At 35.5% G+C, this 27,480-nt stretch overlaps 1 protein-coding gene across 3 annotated transcripts in view; it reads right to left on the minus strand.

Moving 5' to 3' along the window:
- Positions 1–453: 453 nt before the first annotated feature.
- Src42A (Tyrosine-protein kinase Src42A) overlaps positions 454–27,480 on the minus strand; it is a 163,769-nt gene continuing 136,742 nt past the window's right edge. For all 3 annotated transcript variants that reach the window (XM_083139362.1, XM_083139363.1, XM_083139361.1), the window contains exons 4-8: positions 10,763–10,931; positions 8,142–8,300; positions 6,434–6,612; positions 4,107–4,263; positions 454–2,381 (exon numbers count right to left, since the gene is read on the minus strand). In XM_083139362.1, coding sequence (XP_082995488.1) covers positions 2,173–2,381; positions 4,107–4,263; positions 6,434–6,612; positions 8,142–8,300; positions 10,763–10,931 — 873 coding nt within the window. In that variant the 3' untranslated portion in view covers positions 454–2,172. The remainder of the gene's footprint in view (positions 2,382–4,106; positions 4,264–6,433; positions 6,613–8,141; positions 8,301–10,762; positions 10,932–27,480) is intronic.

Here is a 27,480-nt window from a genome sequence, read left to right on the forward strand (position 1 = left end):
GGGGGGTTGGGGTGGTGCCCCCCCAATTTCAATGGAAAAGAAACAAAAATTTGGAGTTTGTACCCTCTTCTCCTGCTATTTTGGGGAGAAGGCGCAAACCTTAGTATTCTTTTCAAAGAATGGACGTTTCCAAAGAGAATGAAACATGTTTCATGTTCCTGGGTGCCATACAAGTTGAATAATGAGCCAAAATGTGAAACTCTGTTTGGAAATGTGGCATGGATATTTTGCGGGAAGGGGGGGTCATCAATGTGAATTTCCCAGGCTTGCTCCAGAACTGTGTCAGAGTTTCCATCCAAACATAAGAGTATGAAGGTCCAAAAAGCACATCCATTTCATAATCAGCACCATGGTACCATATGGTATCATCGGGCCAGTAAAGGTTAAGACCTAAAGTACATGTGGCACATTGAAAAAAAATAACCACTGAAAATGAAGTCCATTAAAACCAACTTGATGAAATAATTGTTTTAATAGAATCAATACTCAAAATCAAATCTACACTAGGAATTTTGGCTATTGAATAAACATGGTATTGAACAAAAGTGCCCAAAACAAATTGCATACAGGGTGATCTTGGAACTGTCCAAGAAAGAAACATGTTTGGCATTACATAAATCATGTAGATACTCTACATGTCACATGCTTATTAAATTAAGCTATTTACACAAACATTTACACAGTATAAACAATGGAATCAAGTTCACAGGAAATTAAACTGTAAAATGATCTCAAAAAAAGAAAATACATGACAGTCACGTAAAAACGTTACATGTTGTATTTAATACTATGCAAAATAAGCACACGTATATTTTACAATCCCAAAAAGGATCTCTCACTCTCTCTCTCTCTCTCTCTCTCTCACACACACACACATAAACATTCTTCATGCACCCAATCAAACTTAGAAATTATTTCATTGTAAAAATTGCAGTATAATGGGAAAACAAGAGTGGAGTTTACTTTCAAAATCAGGTAAGTCATTGTACATTACCAAAATGTGGTAATTCTCGAAAGAAAGTCACCACATTTATGTGTCCTTTTTCCTATATTACTTTCGAAATTATGCACCCTGTTTCTTACGTACAAAAAATATTATGGATCAACATAAGACGATATAATATTAAGCGTATCACTGAATCATGATTTCACTGAACAGAAAATTGCATACCACCACCATAATATATATAATATGCTAAAAGTGAAAAACAAGTTTCAAAGAGCACAAATAACTACATTTATATGTATATGTATATAAATGTGACCATTTTTTTTTAAACAAATATGTAAAATGTCATGCATAATATGTCACAATCAATATACATCGTTTTTATACACGTTTCTTTCACTAAAAGAAGATTATGGAATCGTTGCATTGTACTGGATACATGCTATGGCTAGAGATTTTTTTTTCCACTATCAAATATTGTATGTAACAAACGTTGCATGTTTAAGGAGCTGAAAAAAATGCTGTCTTATCTACAAGCATGTGCAGTGTCCACACAGCATACATGCACACACACAAACACAAGTGCACCTAGTGAGATATGTCCTGGAAAAACATTCATAATAAAAACTAACAAAAATATGGGAATGTTTTCTTCGTAGCTTTACGTCAAAGAATGCAACATCGTTATAACAAAAGTTGAAATACATTGCAAAAGTATTACCTCAACAGAGAGCAGAACATTCCCAAAAAAAAAGAAACGAAGTAGGATTCCTTGTGACTTAACAGGCAGTATTTACTGTACAGAGAAACGCAAGAAACTACTGGTTCTTCACCGATAAGAACTGGATGGTAAAGAGAACCAACCAGTCTTATTCTTGTTTTAATTCACTGGTACAAGACATGGGTCATACCATTGCAAATGAATCCCACCATACCCGAAATCTTCCTCTTTGACATGGTTTATTATGCTAAGCGTAACAATAGCACATTTCACTTCACTTCATCTTCCAGCTGGCTTCTGCACCGTCGATTTGCACTCGCACACACGCTCTCACGCTGAAAATGCAAATTGTCCATCAAAAAAAGATGTCTCCGTGCGCTACATGCCAACTATCTACTCTGCACAAGCTTGTCAGATTCAACAGACACTACACTGGTATCGGTGGCAGAGGAAGGTGGAAGTGAATGGATGTAAGAGGCCATTCCGGGAGGTGGGTCTCCACTCAGTATGCCGAAGCCTCTTTGTACTCAGATCCTTCCATGGTGAAGAAATCTTCCAGCTTCCACTGCAGAGTTTCGAACGTCGGCCGCTTCATCGGGTCCTTGTGCCAACATTCGAGCATGATGTCGTACAGTGTGCCTGGACAACCTGGTGGACAGGGCATCCTGTAACCGTGTTCCACTTGATGCAGCACCTCGGCATTTGTCATCCCTGAAAAATTTAACATACACTTTTGTAGATATTTACACTGGAACATTATTGTTGCAATTTATTTAATTACAATTTATTCAACAACTACAGCAGTGACTGCTTTGATAACATGATTCAAAAACCAACCATAAAATATATTTAGCATATTTTCTGCAAAAATAGATTTGTTATTAACAGGAGTTGAAAAATGCAGGGTAGTCAGTCATCAAGGTCCCTGCCAATTTGCACCTGGCACCTGAATTTTCAAATTCAGTTCTTAAAAAATATATATTTTAATATTTTGAGGTCACATATTGAAATGTCCATTCCCTTTTTTAAAAATAACTAGTACAATATGCGTTTTTAATGTTTGTGTGTTTTTTGAATAATTAAATCGGAATAATGAACATGACATTTACATTTTTGCACTGTTGCCAGCCGAATTTTAAAATCTGCGACAATATGGTAGAGTCGGTTATATATAAAACTTCAAAGGAGCAAAGTTTCATTTTAACAACAGGCCAAAGTATTTCTGAAACCTCCAATAGTTCTTTGCATGCTGTGTGGCACTTTGTATTTGGGTCTTGATTAACATAGGTAATTTAATAATAATTTTATGTAAGGCTTACGATATTGTGAACAGTTCACACAACAAAGACAAGTTATATTTTTCATGACTTGCATTATTTGGGGGGGGAGGGGGTTAGAAGCAGAAGCATGGTTAGCATTCACATTGTAATTTCCACAAGACTACACTGATGAGTCATTACATTATGATATTTAGTGTGCCTGGAGCATGGAGAGTAGCACGTGACATGCTGGCAGCATGGTATATATTTGGCAAGTCTACAGGCTTGCTGTTAGTAGTGTGTCTGGCGTCAGAATGGGAAAAGCAGCTGATCTCTCCCAGTTTGATAGAGGTCAAATTGTGATGGCACGGCACCTTGGTACCAGCATTTCTGAAACGGCGTGGCTTGTTGGCTGCTGTCGTGCCGCTGTTGTGAGCACGTATCGAAAGTGGTGCAACAATGGGCAAACAACGACGTCCTACAGCCGTGAGTCGACATCCGCTCATTGATGCCAGAAGCCAACGGAGGCTGTCACACATTGTTCGGAGCAACCTCAGGGCCACAGTGCGAGAAATCGCCCACAGGTAAAACAGTGGTGACCAGGACAATGTTCCACAGCACACTGTTCATTGAACACTGCAACACATGGGACTACGGACATAATGTGATAGCTCATTAGTAGGTGGTCATAATGTAAGGCATATTGGTGTAAATGAACATTCAGTATTACAAGTGTGATCTGAATTACTTAATTAGAACTCTTAATTTGTAACACACTGTTTCCTATTGATCAATCATGCAAGTTGCATCAAGTGTATATTGGCCACAATTATTCGCCTATTGCTGGTGCTTGAAATTACATGTGAATTCTTCATGAAAAAATTGCACAGTAGCTACTGTACACAAATCCTACAAAAAGTACATATTTATGAAGATTTGAAGATATTCCACTGAAGTAACCCTATAAAAACAGCTTATGACACATGCCAGCATGATTCCTCATTGAACGACAATTTTCATATAACGTTTCATCTTTATCGCAGTTGTGGAAAACCTTTGTTGCCAAGAAAATATGAGAATGAACAGTGAAGTGATGTGAATAACTGGAAACAAGCGAGTTCGACAATATATGTATTTAGAAGACTTAATAGCATAAAAACTGAAAGGCATTCATTACCTGGATATGGAATCCTGCCATATGTGACCAGCTCCGTAAGCAGGATACCAAATGACCAAACATCAGATTTAATGGAGAACTTGCTGTAGTTAGCTGCTTCTGGAGCCGTCCACTTGATTGGGAACCTAGCACCCACTCGAGCTTCATATTCATCCTCCTGCAAGAAAAAAAAATGTCAAACATTACAAATGGTTCTTTAGTACTCACGGCACAGTGTCATTTTTTTACATGATTTGATAGCTGAGCTGCATTTAAAAATGTATGTACCTACTATATTTTATTTCCTACAAGTAACTATGGTGCTTCCCAAACATTTCTCTTTTGATATAACATTTACATATATGCAATGACCCTTTTCACACACAACAAACACAAAGCAGTAGTAGTTTGGCAGCACCTCTTAATGTGGTAACTAGAGCATACGTTATTTTACTTTCCTTTTAGCATAGGCTCTATGTATAGAGAAGTTCCAAGCTTGCTTTTGTGTATGTAATATAAATCGTATATTTGGCACAATCATCTAGCACGTTACCATATGAAGGATGATCAATAAGTTCAAATTATGAGGTGTAAGGAATCAATTTAAGAAAATATATTTTTCATAATTTTCTTTCACTTTTAAGTGAACCTACTCAATTGTTAATGGAACATAAAGGCACTAACCACACAGAACACCCTAAGGAAGTGATCTACACCATCAAAAATACAAACATTCCTGGGAAGACTATGAATGTCAAACTCAAGTAATTACCATACCTGCAAGTGCCGAAATTAGGACTACTGAATTGGGACGTTGGAGGAGCCTGGGTTTGTTTTTACTTGAAATAAGCTGAGTTTCATTCAAATAGAATGCCCCTGCACCAGATGGTACATAATGTATTTCGATTCTTGTGTAGTAACGTTTATAATGAGATAAGTGTATCTAATCTAATGGGAGACAGGGCTTGGTTGGCTCACGATCTAAACCATTACAATTAAGCAATTATTTCACATATTTTTCTTTTATGAGTAGCGAACACTTTAGGGCTCTCACGGAAATTTCATAAGACAAGTTTGAGTTTTATGCAAAGATAAGCTAAATGGGACTGGTCCTACATTTTGATGTGGGATCTGAACCCCTATGTGCCTCCATTGGGTATTGAACCTGGGACCCCATGATTACAAGGTGAGGATGTTACCACCAACACCATCAAGGGAGTCCCTCTCTCCAGACTAGTATACATATATGGAAGATGTAATTTTTTGATGGCTCCTAGCATCAAAACAAGGACTCAACAAGCACACTGTTACCAAGAAAAGTTGGTTGTCTTGATGCCATCTGAGAGATGTGAAACTTTACCACTGTTATAGTGACCAGAGCCTTGAATTTGGACCAGTTTTGCTTACTATGCCCACCTGGTCTGCAAGACGAGTTTCCCTCCTTCTCCCACCTTGCACATAGGCGAGTAAGGACTATGTGCCTGGGTTTTGAGGTTGCAAGCATCGAAAGCCCACAGGTAACTGGCAGGCCTTGCAAACCCTCAAGACCCTTTTCTACAGCGAACACTAATTCCAGTTTTGCACCGTCTCCAGATGCACAAGTCATGCAGTCACTGTTGCCAACTCTTAGATTCTAAACTGTTCAAGGAGCACTTGGAATGTTCATCACGTTTATCAATTTCAAATTGCAGAGATTCTTCTGTGGTAGAAAAAAATTGTATTACCGACACCTGTAACCGAGTACAAACCAACTCAAGCAAAAAGTGCAATTGTAAATACATTTTTGGAACATTGTGTGGCTGATGGTTCTTCTACATTACACTATTTTTCAAAGTACTTTGAAAAATGTTCCTACAGATTCTCTCTCTGGAGCAATTTTGCCAATTCAATACTCGAATTAGATGCTCAAAATATCTCCTCCGCTTTCTGAAAAGTCTTCCGGGTCTTGCGCAAGCCTCTGATAGTAACACACTGTACATCCAACTTAATTCAAATCAACAATCTTCTTCAATTATAAAAACACACAATATTAAGAAGCATGATATACCAACATGAGACATTTGTTTCTGCATGCTTGTAAAAATGAAGTCGCATGACAGTGATTCAAGAGGAACCTTGAAAACTTCTAAATTTCTAAAACTAGAAATTTCAGCGAAAAATGCAGGCTTGAAAAGGACTCGAACCTGGGTCTAAGGCATACCATGCCACTGCTCTACCTGGATTCACCTGTTTTTTAGCTCTCAGTGTTTTGATCAGGTGGAATTTCTGCATAGTACATCTCTTAAGTGTGCCATTTCTCTTTCTCTCTCTCACACACACACAGACACTGAAGGAAGTGAGGTTCGTACCTTAATAAGGCGAGCCAAACCAAAGTCGGCTATTTTGACAATATTGTTGTCACCAACCAGGACATTTCGTGCAGCCAGATCCCTGTGAATATAGTTCTGCGACTCCAAATACGCCATCCCTGCTGCTATCTGGGCTGCCATGTCTATCAACTGTGGCAGTTTTAGAGTTCGGCCCTTTCCTGAAATTGTTGGTATACATAAACTAAAGTTCAGACCACGTTCAACAGAAAAATTATGCAAGAACAAAAACCAAATAAATATAGAAATTAGGGCTGAGCCGATACTGATGTATCAGTATCAGCCGATACCACAGGTATTGGTATCGGAAAGCATTGGTTGGAATTTATTTACCGATATTGACCAATACTTTTCCGGCATTTTGGTTTTTCACGAGCTCCGCAAAAATGCCTCTTGACACTTTCGCGGAATCTAATTACCCTGCAAAATATGCAAAATTAAAAGTTTCTCTTCATTTTGAACAAGTTGTGCATGAAAAAACTTAATTTTGTGATGACGTAACATGTAATTTAATATTCTATTGCATATTTTAAGCAAAAATAAATTGGTGCATCTAATTACAGTGGAATTGAACTTACACACTATTGATAATGTTTTGAATAACTTTTAATTATTACAATTTTCAAGTATCGGTATCGGTTCAAAGTGGTATCAGCACAGCCCTAGTAGAAATGTATATTTTCAGACTGTCTACTAGGAATGAGATGATTCATTGACGGTAGTGAAAATCTGTCAATACTGGTGTAACAGTAAATTAACAAAGAACATTACCAATCAGGTAATTCTATAAATAGCGCATTACATTTACCCGCGATACTTGTGTCATCTTGAATTCTTCATGAATATGAAACCAAAACTGGGAGTATACCAACTGAACGCGTTTAAGATTTTTGGCAGTGTTAAATTGCTCACACAAACAATTCAGCTTCATGAAAAGCCCAAAAAGGAATATATTTCATGAATAATTCCACAGAGAACTTTAATTCTTCCATTTGATTAATAACATGTACTCTGCCAGCTATGCCAAAAAGCCTCAACTTTATTTCAATAAATTTTGAGAAAAAGAGCGAAATACGTTTCACCTTTGGTTGCACCATGATCGGTTTAGACCTTCCTAAATTTTATTTGAAGGTGCAACTAAGGAAAAATGTAATTATCACTATGGAAGGGATTTTATGGTTCAAAATTATGACCAGGAAAGTGAGGTTTTGCCACATTATCTTGGGAACTAATGGGGCTGCAGTACCATTTTATAGCTCTTGTTCTCCTGTACAAAATGAGACAATAGGATTTTATGTAGCTCAAGAAGAGTGGACATCATTTATTTTTCTATCCACTTTTTTAACAAAACATGAAAGAAAAGGAAGGAAAAAGATGCTGAAGCATCAAAGAGAGGGTAAAATGGTGCACAAAAAGGTGCACCAAAGTGTGTTCACTTTACTTGATTCCATGTCCTAAAGCAATCGATTGGAAAACAGCTATATTTTGGGGAAAGTGCTGCACCTTAAAATCCATCCCCTAATTATCACCTTTTCTCAACATTTTCTGAAATAAAGTTGAGCATTTCTTGCTTAGCTGATCAATATTATACACTGCAAAAGAACTGTCTTTCTATCTTGAAAATAAAAAAGTTGTTGGCATTAATTTTCTCATTTTGTCATACTGTCAACAGAGAATGTAAAGGACTTACCTTGCAAAAATTCCAACAAGCTACCGTTCTTCATTAATTCTGTAATTATATAGATAGGCTCTTCCATGGTGCAAACAGCATAGAGTTGGATTAACTTTGTATGTCTTAATTTCTTCATAATCTGGGCTTCTGCTAGAAAATCTTTGGGATCCATTGTACCTTGAAAGAATATTATGACATAAATGTACATCAGAAGGATTAACAACCATTAATTATTATTTCCTACTTTGCTTAGATTGTTGAAATTGTAAATAAAATACAGAAAAGCAATACTGTGCTGGCCTCCTCCTATTAAAAAATTAAAAATACAGTTGAGACTGCTTTATACGTAATTCAGTTCTGCACAATTCTGTTTTATGTGTAAATTACTGTAGGTAACTAAACCTTATTTGTACGTAATGCATTCATACATGATTTGGTGTTTTACATACTAATTTTCATAAAATACAGTTGATTTGTGTGTAACCAAGTCACAAGAATGTCACAGAAGTGACGGTTTTCATGAGCTACTGGTCGGCCATAAAGAACAGAAAGAGGAAAAGTTACATGCTTGACCAGAAAGTAAAATTTATACACGAAGTGATGCTAATTCACATAAAAATAAAACTGAAATAGCTGTAGATTTAGGTATTGCTTATGCCACACTTTGCACATTAGTAAAGAAATGCTATTCTAGACGATTTTTTAAAATTGGGTAGTAAAACTATAAACTACAGTGTTTACTATAGTATTTCAGTGTCAAAGTGTGCACTAATAAAGTGGCAAATGTAATGTATTTAATTTACCACTTTATGACAGAAATAACCTGTATCACACATATCTTGTTCCTCAAAATAGATACAATTACAGTATTATAATAATGATATGACATGGTATCTAAATCTGATCTGTAAGTAATTCTCAGTTATATACTGACATACGTATAATTCAGGTTCAACTGTAATTGTACACAATATAAAACAAAGAAATAAGTAAGCCTAAGCACAATAAAAAAGGTAAAGTGCTCCCCTGTGCTATGCACCACACCATGAATGCATATAGGGGGTGTGGAGTTAGGACCCCCACACTTTCTTGATCTGCTTGAACAGGTAGAAAAAATCCTGGTTCTCCCCTGCCGGGATCGAACCTGGGTCTCTTGCATGGTAGTCAGACACCCTAACGACTGAGCTACCGCTGTTAATAGTAACTGATCTTCACAATTATGATCTAAAAAAAATAACCATTTAAAAATCAATAGGTTAAAATAATTAATATATACTAAGTATACCACAATTAATATTAATATAAAGGTATAACTTCTCATGGAAGATCATAAAAAAAGAAATTACTCCTAAAAATAGATATGAATGGACATGGCTGTATATAAAGAGAAATAATTGGGATTGGTTTCAACTTTCATAACCAAAAGATAGTAACATTTTAATAGTTACAGACCATTAATGAAAACAGTAATAACTATTGTTTGATGTTAATGATTATATTTGTAAAAGGGTTACTAATTATTATTATATGCATTGAAACAGTTTACAATGAATCAATAAAATATTTCTATTTAAACAATTTAATTGTATATATGAATCAAGATTATTATTCTTCATCATGTTTATTGTAGGAGTGAGTGCACTGATATTTCTATTGACAACTTTTTAAAAAAATGTATCAAAACATGTCTGAATTTTCACTTCTTGAGACTACATACAAATAATTCTTTGCCAATAGAAGGGTTTGCTGCAATTTGATAAATTATTGGCAAAGTGAAAAAAACGTTTAGAAATCTGAAATGGAGAGTTATTTGAACAGAAGTTATATCAATATATTCTGTAGGTCTTCTTTCAGAATGGGGACAATATCTTCACCCAAAACATATGTTCTAGATGACCTGGCACATGTTTTTTTTGGTGGAGCTACCTCTTTTTTTTTTTTTTTGCCACAAAACGGATGATCTGCTGATTTCTAGGGAAAAGATTGGTGCAAACAAGTGATACCATGTGTAATGTTGTATTGGAAATAGATAAGAATACAGTTGTATAATGAAGTCAGAACAGAAAATAACTATTTTCAGTCATCCAATTCCCCTTCTGTAATATCTGGCTCATCTGGTGCATTGTCCGATTCTTCTTTACCAAATGAACAAGACAGTCAACTCCTTCTTGTGAGTAACGTGAGAACTACCGCTTGGAGCTACATCTTTCTTGCACCAACTGAAAGCGGCAGTTTTATTGGACACAATAAGGTACAGAACACTAAAACCTCCAAAAGTGGAGATACCTCCTTTTTTGCAGCAAACCCTTCAATTACAGAATATGTTTTCCATAAATTTTGAAACATGCTTAGGTTATTAAGACAGTAACATTATTGTAACTTAAGAACATGTGACAATCCATCATCAATTATTTGTTTTGCAAAATTCCTCCAAGAAATATTATGAAATGATTAATTGTTAATTTCATAATATAATTAATGCAAAATGTTCACTTAACATTGAACCCGTTCAACTCTCCCATTGAATGGTGACTGAAAATACACGATGTATTTCTAATGCTTTTAACATTTTAATTGCCTTGTGGATGGTTACACAAAAATTATCCACATCCCCCGTTTGAAATGCACAAATAAATTACCTGGTTTAAGTGTTTTAATAGCCACTGGTGTTGTGTTATTCCATAAGCCTTCCCACACCTCTCCGAACTGTCCATGACCTAATTTGCGTACAAACTTGAGAGATGATCGATCAATCTCCCATTGGTCCCTTGTGCTATGCGATAGGCCTCCAGTTACAGGCTTCTCAACCTAGAGGAAAATTTTCTTGTGGTAATAAATATTTTACTCACGCACAGAAGGAAACAACACACAAACAGTAATCCACACATTTAACAGAAACATACTAGAAAGGTAGAAAGCTGGGTTTTGAACTGTAGATACCAGAACAAGCATTACTAGTGAAAGCATAAGCAAAATACATTTGGCAATAGTGACATTCAAAGCATTGGGTTACATCTACAACAGATATAGGATATTTAAAGTATATATTACACAGCATCTACTTAAAATTTATACTTATTCATTTCTATGTTGGGCTAAAAATATAGTGTGATGGAATAGTAGATATCATTTAATATATACTTTCTTCTAATAGAAATGTAATGAATAATTGTAATATTACACAAATTCTACACATGAAACTTTTGCACTAAAGTATTTTTTATTGTGTTTTAATTTCCAAAAATGCTCAATATTGCACATGTCAATGGTTTACTATTTGTAATTCACTAATGAACACAGCATGGTTAAAATAATTATTTTATTGGTCCTAATTGAATAAAAATATCTTCAATGGCACGACTGTATATGCATAGATGAAATTAACTTCATATCAGAAACAAAAGTTCTGATAACGAACAAATATATTTATGATAATAGGAAGGTTTTTATTTTTTAAAATGAACTTATGAAGTTATCATCTTCCCTCCACTCATGATGTTATATTAAAATGCAAAGATGTTAATGTACTCAAGTGTACTGATCTACACTCATTCTCACATCGAACACTAATACATTCCTGATAATAAACGGTAATGTAACTGTTTTACAGGTTGTGGACTCTATCAAGAACGTTACTAATGCAACATGACTAACTGTAAAGTGATTAACTATAACGTATCTTTCAACAGATGAAATTAGGCTTGAAGGTATAAAACAACTTTACTAGTACATTGATCATGGGACATTCATTACAATGCAAGCAAGTTGTTATTTGTCATTTTTAAATTGAAGCACTGAAAAATAGTTCTGAACCATGGAAAATTAAATGGCATTAACAGTGAATAATAGAATGCACACAGCAATGCCTGTAACAATTCTTAGCATACAAATAATAATAATAATAATAATAATAATAATAATAATAAGTGTACCCTTACTGTTTAGTACATTCAAGCCCAATTACACTGGCAGTAATTTATCTTCTGTTATTCAACAAATTACAAGAGAAAATTGACGTAACTCTTGGGAGTGGAGAAGGAGAGCATATTTCAAGTGAGAATATTATAAGAGTAACGCAGTATATCACTGAACTACATCTAAATTCTGACAAAGCTTTTGACTGCTGGAATACCATATTAACATCGCAAAAGTATATATTATTCTGTTATCAATAAGATTCTTAGGGTAAAATGTAAGCTGTATACTTTTACATGCTATTTTAACCCCAAATACTTACCTGAACTTACTGCAATGCAATAAGATTGAGAAACATGCCTTGTCAGTCTTAAACTGTTGTTAACAAAAACTGGCAATGTACACTTATGTCAATAATCAGTTCAATATATTAATGGAACAACATATCTTACTATACATATTCATTAGTAATTAAATATAGGATTGCTTTCCATTACACAATTATTCTCTTAAACTGAATGCTATTTGTAAGAATATGCACAAGTTGTCTTTTACACCTGAAAACACAAACATGCAGACACAAAGGAATGACTCTCCTCTGGTACTTCATAATGTGTGCTTTCAAAGGCATATTCTACCATTTATAGTATAAGCTTTATGAAACATAGTCTTGTGCTCTTTTTATTTGTACAAAAAAAATCATGCAGTCTGGCACTGCCAATCACAATAAAGTGTAACATTCACTGCTCCCCATATTAAACAAGAAATAGAGAAAAAATAAACACGAAAGACATCATAAGCAATGTATGCAGGTAACATTGATGCAGTAGTCCACAGTTGGCTTCTCACAATAGAGAAAACACAAGCAATGAGGGGAAAAAACATTCTTATAAGACTTACCTTGTAATATTCATACAACACTAAAAACAACCTTTTAACTATATTATGTTTGAGATGTATACATACACAAAAATATAATAACAACAGTAATGAATCTGAAGGAGAAATATATTTCGTAGAGCCATTCATTTTAACTGTACTGTAAAGACACACACACGCATGAAACTACTTACATTAAACTAAAAATTACATGTAAGATTGCATACAATCAAGACACCTGTCATCTGTTTTATCAGAGGAGAAGTTCATGAAAATATTGTTCTTTGAGAGATTTAAAAATTCTGAAGGCTAATAAATGTTACACTTTATATGAGAAGTACCCCAACGCATGCTGTATAGAGAAAGGATGACAGGAAAGGGCACTTTCAATTATATCTATATCCGTTGCACACGTACTTTGCAATACTATAAAGATGATACATTGTAAAAAATATATGAATAATTTAGTCCAAAAAAGTGGCGATTTCCTTATCCAACAAAAATAAAAATAGTCTACATTTCATAAAGCAGACAGACAATATGAAATGATGAACACAGTGTTCTGATATATCAATTGTGCTTTCAGAAACGTCAACCTCAAGTCATTTAACTGTGTTACCCATTTTGTGATTGTATCTGTGAAGCTAAAATTTAATCTACGAAGTTTCATTTTCTGAGCACATTTGTAATGTACAATTTATATCTATATATTGAACACATTTTTAACTCTGCATCTTCACAAACAAAAAAAATAATTAAAAAATAAATAAATAAAAACCAACTTTAGACTTGGAAAGTTCAATTGCTGAAGATGTACAAATAGTATATTCAATCGCATTCTAGAATGTGTTCTTTTATGAAAGTACCTTCATGCATCATCCTAGATAGGCTCAAACCATTTAATTATCAAGACTGTTTTTAGACTAACAAAACACCACCCACACACATATGAAGATACATGCATTCATTTATTTAATCATTTTATAATTTGTTAATGTGTACAAGATTAAAACTGTTGTGGAGACTTATATGAATACAAATAAAAATAGGTTAGCAAAATGTGCTACAATGTCAGGGGTTCTGGGTTTGAAGCCCAGCCATTGCATTTTTTGAGGGTGTCCCTACATCAATCTCATCACATCATCACTCATCTCATTAGCCAAAAATGGCAGAAAAGTGAAGTAAAATGAACTGATATAAATGTTACTGTAGTGGTGATGTAACAGCTATCCCTTTTAATAATTGAGCAGCTTGGGAGTAAAACTTGATAACCCACATCAAATGACACAAATTACATATGAGCTAAAGGCTAAAAATACTCAGACAAACTCTAATAAACCACCTGTTCCTCCAAAAGTATGAAACCGAAAAAAACGCAGGTGAATGTTCATCCATTACATTGTGGCTTATGGGTTAACCAGATGTTTCTGCACGTTTCTGACCATGACCAGCTACCAGCGGCGTATACTCTGGGTCATCTAGGTAATCGCAGATGACCCGGCTGTATTTCTTTTTTTAAATATATATATATATATATACACACACACACACACATTTCTTCGCAATATTCTTCCAAACCAATTTCGATGCATACATTTCTTTGCTTCCAGCGCGCGAATGCTTCCAACCGTTTGCCGCGGAACGTCGGGAAATTTCTCCAGCCGGTGGAATGACTTCAGGGAATCTCACCCTGATGTCATTCCTCCCGCTTCCCTTACAACCCTTGGCGAGGAGCGAGGAGAGAGGAAAGAGGAGGAGGAAACACTGCTTCTCAGGCACGGTGATTCTGTGCCCAGGGTAACCTCCTCCTTGTGAGAGTCCACTGGTCCCACTCTCAACCTTCAGAGACTTTTCCGTTCCCTCCGCTGAACTAGGGAAAACATACCCGGTAGAGTGCGAAGAACAGGAAAATTGAATAACATGGGCAAACCAATTCTACGCTAATTTTCACTTTACATTTGCTTCTGTCTTGCTGATTTCTGTTACTTGAACATAAATTTATCAAAAGGAAAAAGCTTAAATATTGAAGATGAAGCAAACTAAATTAAAATTCAAAGCTTAAGCAATTAAAGCACCTATATGCTGACTCCCCCCATCCTTGTATTTACAAAAATAGTGATTGTTTCTTCTCTTTAATCTTCAAAAGCAGCGAGAATACTTCTTTCACGGAACTGAATATTTTTTTAAAGGGAAAGATATCAAAAATAAATTATATAAAAACAATCAGGCAAGTAGCCAGGTGGAGGACTCGGGGGGGCTGAAACCCCCCTCCCCGAAATCCTACAAATATCTAATTTAAAAAGTGTATAGTGGTAATTAATTTTACTTCATTAGCAGGATTAAACACCTTGCATAATACGTTGTAATAATCTGAGATTCATCTTCAGGACTTCTAACCCCACTGTTTCAACTTTATGTGGCGGCTGCTAATAAGGGATAGTCCCCATCCGGAAATAAAATTCTGGCTCTGGCCTGCAATGATTCGCACTTGTAAAACCTGTCATTTCGAGCTTGGAAAGGGATTTTTTTTATCATTCATAGGGAATTTCATTCTGAGCCAGGAAAACAACAACTGAAGTTTGGCATGTGAAAATGAATGCGTGTAGTCGTTGGCCTCGTGCTGTGCTTCGTGTTTATTATTTATTTAGGTGTTAGTGTTTGTCGTGATAGTGCTGTGTTAAAGGGTAATGGATGTGATACAAGATTTGCTGGTGAAACCTTTTGGAACAAGATCTTTTCTGGAGAAGTTGCAAATTGTTAATACATGTAGACCAGTGTCATCGCTTGAACTTATTTCTACACACAAAGACAAAAATCGGGAATATGTGAGGCATTTTCGCAAGCAAATTATGACAAAACACCATGGTTGACAGGAAGTGAAAGTGTTAATAAGCTTTGCTATTTTGTTGGCCGTGCTTACTTTTCGGGGCTGAAAAGAATGTATGGATGCGTGGCGGATACTGTAATCTTTGCAACGCTTGTGCCAAACATGAAAAATCCAAAAGTCACATAACTTCCTATGTTAAGCTGCAATCTTTTGCACAGACACATATTGACGTGCAACTGGACAAACAGCGTGCCTTGGATGTGCTACAGCACAAGTAATCGGGTCCTGGAGTAAGTTGAATTTTGCACTTAAATTAATATTGCGGGTTTTTATTTCACTAGTGCACGTCTTTCATTTTATATTTCACAGGTTGTTTTTTTATAGCTTTATAATACTGTCTTGTTTTATTATTTGAAATTCTACACGTATATTAAACTGCAATAATGAGAATTAATTGATTGTGGTCGTAGCAATAAGACAAACATCCCGACACAATATTCCTAAATCCAATATGGATCCTGACATAAATTGCACGGAAACTTTTGGAGTTTGAGGATCAAGGGTCGGATATTACCCACTTGTTAGAACCAGCATACGCCACTGCCAGTTACTGAAGGAACTTCTTTCACTATTGTACGGCAACTGAATCCCATGTTAACTTAATTTTGAACAGAGTGTGGTTATCAAGTTTTACTCCCGAGCCACTCAATTATTCACAGGTAATGTAACAGTAATTTACTGTTATTTTGCTGCTTTAAGTTACACAAGGTGCAGAATTCATCATATCAAGGTACAGTAGAAACAATTGAACATTACAAACTTGGTGCCACTTTTATATTGCACACTCCAACAAAGAGTATATAAAGAGTACAGCTATTCATACATTACTATATTTTTCACTTCTTTTCATCAGAAGGGAAAATGATGTGAAATTCCCTTACACCAGTAGAATATTGAGGAATAAAACCTAAGTGAAATTTCTAGTATCCTCAAATTGTGCAAAAGAATAGGAGTGTAGTGCAGTGAAGAGTGCTATCTTCAAAAGGTAACAATAAAATTCAATAATTCATTGTATAGCTTGATTTGATACATAAATATCTGTGATTTATATAATGTTATTGATGAACTCTGTGTAAATAGCAAGAGCTCTAAAGTGATATATGGAATGCATTATGTGATTTCATTTTAACACATACAATTTCCTATATCTATTTAACACATTAAATAAATTGGTAGTATTTACTTTTTATACAAGTATTCATAAGTATATCGGAACTTTATTTCTTTCACATGGGAATATCAAATAAATATTTGTCAGAACTACGCGTGGCTACCTTGTTGGCTGAGCATGTTGCTCTCACCACTGAATGTGCCAGGTTTGAATCCTAGCATGGGCTGTAGGAGTTTCATTGTGAATGCTCCACTGATTTAATAAAATCATCATTCATCATCATCATGATCAGCTTGGGTAGAAGAAAAATATTTGGCTTTACATATGCATGCAAAACACAGAATTCAATGGTTAATAAATGGTTAAGGTTCCTGTATTACAAATATACTTCTCATGAAAAAGCATTGCAAAAAGCTCTATGCATATTACACACACACACACACACATCAAGAATTAACAGAAATGAAAGTGACAGCATACCCTAGCATATGGGGTAAAGATAACACCTGTGCCATTAAGATGGTATCATTATGTGAACTCTACATTCCCTATAATTTTTCAAGATGCACGAGAACATTTGCTTTGCATGAAAATAGCAAAGTATCCTCAGAACATATACACAACTGCAGTATTTACATGGTGAAGACTGATAGAAGTTGAGAAAAAGATAAAGAATTTAAGAAGATATACTGTGAACAAGGCTAGTTGGAGATAGATTGTCTTTGTTGAATGTCTTTCATGTAGTTTTTTAACATGAAGTTATAAGTTAAATAAATGTTGTTTTTTCTGTTAACGTTTTGCCTAATTGAAGATCATTACAATTGGTAACAAGGATAAAAATGGAGAGAAGGTAACAAGAATAATGTGTATAAGAAGATTAGTCTTATTATGAATAATGGAGGTTAGTAATCATGTACAGTTTTTTGAACAGTTCGATGTGGAACGTGGCAATATTCAAACATACATTGAAAGGTTTGACCAATTCTGTTTGGCAAATAATATTGCAGCAGATAAAAGAGTTTGTAGACTAATTTCCAGAGCTGGCGGAAGAGTGTACAATATACTAAGTGATTTAGTAGCACCAGCAAAGTGCCACACGAGACATATGAAGAATTATGTACTTTGTTACCAACTCATTTTAAGCCTAAAAGAAATGTCATAGCTGAAAGGTATAAGTTTCATTTATTGAGACAGGAGGAAGAGCAAACAGTATCTGAATATGAAGTTTGAAGCATCAAGCAGCTAATTGTTCATTTGGTACATTTCTTAATGAAATGATGAGACCAATTAGTTTTTGGCATACGTAGTGAAGTAACAAGAAATAAATTATTAGCTGATTTTGTGAAAGCAGTATCCTTATCATCAACCATGGAAATGGTAGAGCAAGATGTGAGGTTGTTTTATCAAAAAGATAAGACTGTATTTAGTAATGTACATCATGTACATAAAGATAGAACAGTTATTCAGCAAAGTAAGAAAGTGGCTTTTTAATGTACAAGGTGTAATAACGTTCATGATAAATAAAAATGTCCAGCTTGGAATGTACATTGTTTTAAATGTGGATTAAAAGGTAATTTTCAACAGTGCTGTAAGAATAAAAATAGCAACGTTATTAGAAATGAATCTGCAACTAGGGTTAAATCAGATGATGATACATCTATGAAAAGTTTATTATTGAACGTTGTAAATGTGGAAGCTGATCAACCAGAGTACATTAATGAGAAAAGTAGATTAGACATTGTGAAGTTTAATAATAATTGAAGTGAACCTTCAAATGAGATTAAGGTTCATAAAAATCAATTATATGTACAGAAATTTGATATTGAAATGAGTAGCTCTAGAAGTGAAGCTGATATTTGTTTGGTTAGGTTGATGTGCAATGGCAAAGAGGTCCAATTCGAAGTGCATACAGGTGCAGCAGTTTCTGTTTGGGATGAGGAATTCCATACAATGAATTTTAGGAACATTCCAGTTATAAAGAGTGTTCTCACTTTACGGAATGCAGGTGGGAGACCACTACCAATAGTAGGGAGAGTTATGCTAGATGTGCAGTTAGAAAATAGAGGATTAAAAATGCCCTTGTACATTTCTCGAAATAAATTGAAAACACCTATTTTAGGAAGGGCCTGGTTGGATGGATTATGCCCAGATTGGAAATCTTTGTTTCAGTTAACGATTTCTAGGGACAGTTGTTTGTTAACAGTATCTAAGCAACCAACTTTTACTAATCAGAAAGTTGAATACTTAATAAATAAGTACAAAGAAGTTTTTTCTGGTAATATTTGTGAGCCTATTAAGCACTTTAAGGCTACAATACCAATGAAGGATGGAGCAGTTCCAATATTCAAAAAGGCATACGATGTTCTATACAGTTTACAACCGAAAGTAAAGGCTGAATTTGATAATTTAGTTCAATTGGGAGTTTTGTCACCTATTCAGTATTCTGATTGGGGTACACCTTTAGTGGTAGTAAAAAACATTAAGGTGATCTACGGCTGTGTTCCGATTTTAAGGTAACCGTCAATAAAATGGTAGAAAAAAGTAACTTATCCTTTGCCACGAGTGGATGATTTACTTAATTATTTAGTGAATGCAGACATGTATGTAGTGTTGGACCTGACTAAAGCATATCTTCAACTATTACTCGACGAGAGTGCTAAATGGAGATTGTTTACTTATAACAGGTTACAAATGGGTTAACAAACGTTAAAGGGTTGAAGTCATATTTAGAAATGATTTCATTTTATCATAGAAGTATGCCAAAGTTCGCTATGAAGATAACACATCTTTATGAATTGCTAAAGAAAGGAGCAGTGTGGTCGTGGAATCCAACGAAGCATTGAGAAAAGCTGAGATATTAACTCCATACAATCCAGATCAAGATATTGTACTGATAGTAGATGGAAGTGGTGTAGGAGTTTGGGCTCAGTTGTATAATAAGACGGAGGGTGAATTGAAAACAATTGCCTGCACTTTGGTGACACTAGCACCTTCAGAGAGAAATTACAGCCAATTTGAAAGGGAAGCATTAGCTTTAGTGACGTGCATAAAGAAATTTCATAAATATCTTTATGGAAAACATTTTATAGTTTATAGTGATTCTTTACCTGTAAAATATATTTTTGGCGAGGCAGCAGCAATTCCATCGTTAGCATGTTCACGTTTACAGAGATGGGCCTTGTTATTATCCCAATATTCATACACAATTGTTTACACAAAACGTGTTGATGTAGCAGATTTTTTATCGAGATTGCCAATAGAGGAAGACACAGGGGATGCTGAGGAATCTTTAAATTATATTGACACCTTTGAAATACCAGGTGTAGAAGTATGAAACCGGAATTTGTTTGCAAGAAGTAAATGGCTGGTGTTTGCAACTGAGAAACAATATTTTATTCAAAGTAAGCTCCATTGCTAGTTACACATTTCTCCCACCATTCCGGCAGGTTATGAATGCCACGCCAAAAAAAACGTTCTTCTTTGAAGCGAACCAGTCCGCGAGCCATGTTCGTACATCTTCATACGAATTGAAGCGCTGTTCTGCAAGAGCGTGTCCCAGTGAGGCAAATAGATGATAATCTGAAGGAACCAAGTCGGGAGAATATGCCGCATGCCCTAGTATCTCCCATTTGAACGCCTCGATCGTTTCCCAGACCCGTTTTGCTGTGTGTGGTGAGGCGTTGTCATGGAGCAGGATGACCTTGTGTTGCCTTGCTTCATATTCCGGCCGTTTGTCACGTAATGCTCGATGTAAATTGATCATTTGCTGTTGGTAGCGATCTGCGTTAACGGTTTCACCGGGTTTTAGCTTGCAATTCGTTGTCTTCGAACTTTTTCGGAGGTTTCGCACGTTCCTCGTTTCGCAAGTCAAAATCGCCACTTTTGAATTTCTTGAACCACTCGAAACACTGTGTTTTCCCTAGAGCATGTTCGCCGTAAGCTTCGGCGCGCATTCGATGCGATTCTGCGGCGGTTTTCTTCAAATGATAACAGAACACCAATGCTGTCCGCAAATCGTAATTCGTAGGCACAAAACTCGACATGTTCCGGGTGTGCAACACCTTCCTCTGTCTGGCACTCGCGTTACTGTGTTCCGATATAACGTCCTCGGGAGTGGCGGGCATCAGCTGGCGCTGCTTACGCGATCTTCCGGGAACTCCACTGCCGGCTAGCACCATCTATCGGCCAATTCCGGTTTCATACTTCTACACCTGGTAGAACCTCTATTGTTAGATAACATAGTAAAGAAGACAAAAGAAGATGACATTTTACAAAATGTTGTACAATGGGTTGATGTTGGGTGGCCTGATTCACTTCCAAAAGAGTTTCAAAATATTGTGATCTTACATTATTATAGAAGGAAGGATGAAATAACAATTAATAAAGGATGTCTTATGTGGGGAAGACGTATAATAATTCCGAAAGAATGCAGAGAAACAGTGTTGAAGCTGTTACATGCAGAACATGTGGGTACACCTAAAATTAAAATGATGGCTAGAGTGTTTTACTGGTGGCCTTTAAAAGATGAAGATTTTGACAGATTGGGAAATCAATGTCTAAAATGCAATAGTTTTCAAAGAGATGCCTCCAGAAACAAATATGTCGGATGGAAACAAACAGAGATTCCTTTTCAGAGAATATATGTTGATTTTTTTAATTACGGAGGAAGGAAATTTTTGCTATTCATTGATAGTTGCTCTAGGTGGACAGAAATATGGCAGGTGCGATCGACAACTGGAGAAGAAACTATAGAATGTTTAAAGAGAAATTTCCAAATCTTTGGGTATCCTTCTGTTGTGTCAGATAATGGACCACCTTTCAGGAGTAATCAATTTGAGAAATTTTGTGAAAAGCATGGAATAAGATTGGTACATTCACCGCCTGGGAATCCGGAAAGTAATGGTTTAGCGGAAAGGTGGGTGCAGACTGTTAAAGGCTTATTAAGAAAAAAATATTTTCAAAGTGGAAATGAGGGACATAGAATTGACTGGGAAAAAATGATAGATAGTATCTTATACTATTTAAGATTTTCGAAGTGGCGACGATTAGGAATGTCTCCAGCAGAAAGAGTTATGAGTTATCAGCCGAGAAGTATATTCAACTTACCAAATTGCCAAATAGATGAAAAGATAGATATTAATAAATATGAGGCAGAATCTTGGATGCCTAGGTCAGGAGAGATAGTTTGGATAAAAAATTTCCATCCTTAGTGCCTAAATTTATAAAAGCTCAGGTGATGAAGAGAGTAGGAGCAAGGCTTTTAGAAGTGAAACTCAGAAATGGATTGACAAAAAGAGTGCACAGACATCAAGTGGGAAAGCTTAAGAACAACTATAAAGGTCACAGAGTGGAGGTTGAGAAGGAAGAAGAGGAGTTGGATGATTTTTGGACGTTTCCAATGTATACAGAGGCAGCACCAGGAAATGGGGAACCAGAGGCAGTAAATACACAAACGAGGAACATAGAGAATAGAGAATTTCGAAGATCTTCTAGATACAAGAAAGAACCAGTTAGACTACAACTTACCTTTGGTAACAAGACCTATGAATGATTTTTTTTTGTTAGAGGGGGAGAATTGATAGAAGTTGAGAAAAAATAAAGTATTTAAGAAGATATGCTGTGAACAAGGCTAGTTGGAGATAGATTGTGTTTTGTCTTTCTTGAATGTCTTTGATGTAGTTTTTTAACATGAAGTTATAAGTTAAATAAATGTTGTTTTTCTGTTAACATTTTGCCTAATTGAAGATCATTACAAAGACTAGGAAGTTGATTAGCAGAAAGATTCCTGTGTAATCATGTGGAAAAGAAGTGAATAGTAGTAGAGCCCTATTGTTAGTTTCTCATTTAGGAGAGAGGGTTAACAATGACAACCCAGTCATATTCTTGGCTTGTTCTCGAGGCCTGAGGAAGCAGCAATCAGCAGATGACAGAATTCTGTGAATGTTGAATAGGCAACAGCATGCCAAATGTAGGGAAGAAGGTTCAACCATTTTCTAAGTTGACGAGAGTTGTGGGTTTAATTCACAAGTAAAATCGGTTTAGAAAGAATACTGGACAAGAGTTGTACATGATAAATCGAAAGTATAATCATGGAGACTTCTATGTTGTAATGATTCCAATGAAAGTTAATGGGATTGTTACAACCCAAAAATGTTTGCGTTATTACAAGAACAAGCTACGGACATTTTTCCGCATCTTAAATGATTGGCACAGGCATCCTCCCTGCGCCTACAAATTGTGGTGAATAATAAAACTTTAGGGTATTCATTACATTAAAGCAGACACTGTTAGGTCCCCTGCCCCAAAATCAAGCTTCAGGCAGAATACCCCCAATTTAAACATGAAATTAAAAAAAAAATCACAACAAATCTGGCAAAGGAACAATATTCAATACGGCAAAATGTATCAAATGAGAAACAAAGAAGTCGTCATATCACACTGGCATTCTATGAAAACCTAAGGAAGATAATGAAGAAAATATTCTTTCTACGTCCTTACAACACAAATCAGAAAGAACTCATGACATATTTCTTAGTTGCTGGCTATGATGTGCATTTACTTCATGTAACTTTGAAGGTCCATCTTCAGGTCTTTGCGAGAAATAATTACTCCCCCCCCCCTAAAAGAAACAACATTGTCGACAATCACTGACATACACTGTTTTTTTCTTCTTCTTTTTTTAAGGCAGGGTTTCAGTTACCACTTTGGTTTTTCCTGAGTTTTTACTGCCTTCATTTGAAAATTTTGATTTTCTCAAAATTTCGGGACACACCAATGTAGACAACTACTACTGACTTTAATCAAGTTTTATAACATCTTAGTAGACAAAAACACATTTTTTGGGTATATTTTACAATATGAAAAGCTTCTAACCATATATGTATATGTAATACTCAAATGGAAATAGTGCATAACAAGTATCATGCTACCTTGAACACTGCATTTGTAAAACAACCAACCAAGAGCAAAAAACGAATGGCACTACAGAACATAATTTCTTGATTGTAATATACATTATTTGAAAGTAACAACTGTGTAAGAAGCAGGGTTTGTGAGAACATTTCCTTTCTCAGCTGAAAGTTTTTACCATGTCAAAAGTCTTATGTTCATGATTATAAAATATTCGGAGAATGAATGTGCCCAAGAAAATAAATTTGTACCATGAAGAATACATCTGAATGCACAAATTGTGACTGAAATTTTCTCAACTCACCAGTGTGGGCATTTTAATAGGCAGAGGTGTAAAGAAAAAAAAATGATAATGTTTCATCACCACCATTATGGACACCAACATTTTACATTGTATGATGTATGACAACCTTTCTTTTTCGTAAAGAAAAAAATCCTTAGCATGTAATGCTGAAAAAGGAAAAGTTTCTCGAGAGCAAATGCTAGTTAAAAATATTCTCTAACTTGAAAAGAAGAAAAGGATCAAAATGGTATAAATTCACCTTCTGGTTCCACAGCCACATTATCACTATATGAACTTGGGTTTTCAGGGGGTTACATGCAAGTAATGAAAAAACAGTCTCTACACATCACAGCAAGATGCCATATAAAACATGTCTACACTAAATACACAATCATTTACCAAAATATCCATTTAGGGAAGCAGTGAAAAAATAAAGATGATTGGCCAATCAGCACCGAGTAGCAAAAAAACACTCACACGATCACTATGTGTTTCATTTAGCTCATGTTTGGTATGATTACAATGTAAAAACTCTTCTCCCCTTCCTTCAATTTGTACCAACAACATTTTATCTATCAACTATGCATGAAACTGCTCTCCTGCCTACCATGAAATTCCTTACCACCACGTACTCAAGTAACCAATGTTTACCTGCTATTGGGAAGAAACTGCAAAAAGCTGCATGTATTAAGGTACAAACACCATCTTCTACAATGTACCAATATCAGACCAATCAAAACAAATTCTAATGTTATGTCCAGTACTTGAAACAAGAGAATATGTGCATAACAAAATTTGCATAAAGCATCTCCTCCCATTCAAGAGCAGGTGAAACTCATGAAACTGAGGAGCTCAGTACAACAATAATTTCTAAAGTTTGAACAGTGACCTCCACAGAGTGCTAATAGGCCTCTTTATTTCTATTTTTGCATGCCATTTCTCTACCTCCGAGGTTAATTACAACAATGAGGACGAATGAAGTACAGATGCTGGACCTCTGGTACTGCACCCACATGTTACGCTGAGCAGTTCACCATGGAGGCCAGTAATATAGTTTTGTAACTTTCTTACATATGAATTTGAGCGTTAATTTATTCAAAATGAGTTTCCTTTTAATGAATTTATGGTACTAACTTGGACAATGAAGGAGAAAAGTCCATGGAGTGCAAAGATGCAAGTAATAGAGATGAAATTTCTTAGGGGAAGGGGAAAGACAAGATAGAAACATAATAAGGATGCCAAGAAAATGTCAAGATTAGAAAAATCGCAAAGAAAGAATGGAGTGCACAGGAAAGAGGTTGGTCTGGACATGGGAAAATGGAAACTGAAAGATGAAGATCATGGAGTTCCAAGGGACTGGTGGCATCTTATTCCACTAAATGCCTTCATCGAGTATTTAACCAAGGACACGTTGATTACAAGGCAACATTACCACTACACCATCAGGGAGGTCACGAAGACCATGGGAAAGAAAATGGAAAGGACATTACATGAGAACCATAGGAATGTGCTCTAAAAATGCAGTGCTCAATTCTTATAAATGTATCTACTCACTTTGAACAGGCTTATTTCGAACCAGAATGACATATCTCCAAAAAAAATACATGACTCTATTGCAAAGATTGTTGATCTGACTCGCTTCAGAGCGAGTAGATATGTTAAAAAAATTGAACACTGCATTGTTGGAGTTATGTTCCTCTGGGTCTCACACCATGAGGAGCAGGGAAACGTGAAACCAGAAGAATGGTGGGGAGATTGGGGGAGGGGGAGTCTGACCTCAATGTTGAGTGACAAATCAGTTTGTGCGTGCATGTGTGAGCAACAATACTGCCAAGTTACAACCAATGACTTGGATTATACGATTATATTTAACAGCAGATATGTACTCTACTTTCATTGTCTACATTCTCCTTGACATCTTACTCTGGCACAGCACTTGCAGCCATTTTCTGGATATCTGATGTTGGTACACCAAAACAAACAATATCAGTATACAATTCAGCATGTACAAAATAACAATGATCACCATACAAAAAATATACAGAAAGCATATAAATATGTCACTTAATAACCGCATTTACACTGAATGTATTACTTCAATCTTGATTTTCCGCTAACGTGCATTTGTATAACTATTTGGACTAATTGGTAATGTGTCCAGGGCAGATGATAAGAGGTTGTAATAAATCCTCCATCAGTTCTACAGAAGAAAATATAAAAAAGGCTGACAAATATTGGCTGATGGACTCTTATTTCCTTATGATTTGGGCACAAATGAGCTTCATCTGCCTAAGACACAACTATGCCCAGTAATACACATTTTGAAAAATCCAAACACAGTCATTATACAGACAATGGCCACACGATAGTCATATCAGTCAATCAACATAAGAACATTGGAATAAGTTACGCACTAGGACTGCAGAAATATGCACATTTGATATTAACAAAGTTAACCCCTGAAAAAATGCCCCCCCGTCTTCTTTCTCCTTCAAACAAATAAAAATAAAAGAACAAAATTTATGAAGAAAGCTAAAAATGTATTAAATATTTTATCACAGCAGGAAAAGTAACATGGAAGAAACTTTTGGAATTGAAATTTTGATTACATCCTGATTTATTTATTACTTTTACGCCTACAATTTGAGTACTGCAGATTAGGGAATATATTTATATACTTGATATGTTCGATGCAAAAAATATTTTGAAGAATTTTGTAATGTGGTGCTTTTTCCTACTTTAGAAACTGTCTAATTACCTCATTCACTTAACAATGTATTTGTTTCTTTTCTTAATTTTTGAACTATAAGAAATTTGTAAAGTTGTGCACAGGTACACAATTCATCAAATATATAATTCACTTTGGAAATGCACAAAAATAGAAATGCATGCTTTCATCTTGAATGTTATCTAAGATCATAAAACTCAGATGATCATACATGCAATAAGTAGTGGTGATTGGGTGACAAAATTGGGGGAGGGGGGAGAACAGTTTACTTTCTCTTGGTAGACAAACCTTAGCATTATGAGGCCATGGTGCGAGGTGGTGGGGGCGCCTGCCCCCTAATCGCCGCAGCTGCATGCAATGACTGCAATGGTGAAGATGAAAGTACAACTGAACCACAACAGAAAATTAACGAAAAATGTTAATTAAAAAAAAATGCCCCAAATATGCATTTTCCATGCAATAAGAATGTTTATATCAAATGAGACCACCTCCAAATATTTCTACCCCTCTCCCATTATATTACCCCGTTCGGTTATCTCCACCCACCCCCTTTTCCACCAAACTAAGTGACTTCAAAACGGAACAGCATCAAGAGGCTAAACACGTTGAGCATGCCTTAAAAACGAGCCTCTTAAATCAGCATTT

Source organism: Lepisma saccharinum, chromosome 17 (genome assembly GCF_977018435.1).
Source record: "Lepisma saccharinum chromosome 17, izLepSacc3.1, whole genome shotgun sequence".
Taxonomy (NCBI): domain Eukaryota; kingdom Metazoa; phylum Arthropoda; class Insecta; order Zygentoma; family Lepismatidae; genus Lepisma; species Lepisma saccharinum.